General features: G+C 34.2%; 1 protein-coding gene across 1 annotated transcript; it reads left to right on the forward strand.

Moving 5' to 3' along the window:
- Positions 1–512: 512 nt before the first annotated feature.
- On the forward strand, positions 513–845 carry LOC104103815 (uncharacterized). Its single transcript, XM_009611750.2, has one exon. It carries the CDS (start codon positions 513–515, stop codon positions 843–845), a length of 333 nt encoding a protein of 110 aa, XP_009610045.2.
- Positions 846–1,101: the final 256 nt, after the last annotated feature.

Raw genomic sequence — 1,101 nt, forward strand, 5'->3', positions numbered from 1 at the left:
TAAGGTATTCACATGCATAAAATCTTATGATATTTATTTTATGTGTGCATTTATGTTTATAGTTTGTTAGTCACCAAAGTGGTCAAACTAGTATGTTCATGAAAAATATGCATACATAAAATTATAGTTTATCCATAAAATTAATGAAATGCCTATCATTTACCCAAAGGTGGATTAATTATTCTATGAATAGTAAATATGGTGAGGCAAATTAATATTTTTTAGTCAAAATATATATTGTCTGTCCAAAGATGTCATATATGTTTGGTTAAAAATATTTAATTACCTATTAAAGACTAAATGACATTTAAATTATGATAGTGTGTCGTAATATTTACCCAAAGGAGAATTGTGATATACTTTAATTGTTTTAATGAATCCATATTGATTTGTGAGCATGTATTATCTATTTTGCAGCTATTCCTCTTCATTTGCATGCTTCGTCTGTTACTGTGTTCAATAGATTGAACTTCTCTGGATGGCATGAACAAGTCCAGTTCCACTTAGGTGTAATGGATCTTGACTTAGCTTTGCTGAATGATAAGCCCACTGCCATTACTGATACGAGCAGTACGGATGAGAAGTCTTTCCATAAAGCATGGGAACGTTCTAACAGGCTGAACCTTATGTTTATGCGAATGACTATTGCCAACAACATTAAGAGTACTATACCACAAACAGAAAGTACCAGGGAATACCTGAAGTTTGTGGAAGAACGTTTTCGTCCTGCAGATAAGTCTCTCGCTGGTACACTAATGGCTGAACTCACGACCATGAAGTTTGATGAGTCGCGTAGTATGCAAAATCATAGCATCGAGATGACTAACATTGCAGGAAAACTTTAGACCTTGGGGATGAAAGTGGATGATTTCTTCTTGGTTCAGTTTATTCTGAACTCGTTACCTCCTGAATATGGACCTTTTCAAATTAACTATAACACTATTAAGGATAAGTGGAATGTTAGTGAACCGTCCAGTATGCTTACTCAAGATGAGTCAAGACTTAAGAAATAAGGGAGTTATTCAATTAACCTCATGGGTCAAGGAGCTGGGTAAAGGACTTAAAATGAAGGCCAACAAGTTCAAGAAGAAGAAAGCACAT

This window comes from Nicotiana tomentosiformis, chromosome 1 (assembly GCF_000390325.3).
Source record: "Nicotiana tomentosiformis chromosome 1, ASM39032v3, whole genome shotgun sequence".
NCBI lineage: Eukaryota > Viridiplantae > Streptophyta > Magnoliopsida > Solanales > Solanaceae > Nicotiana > Nicotiana tomentosiformis.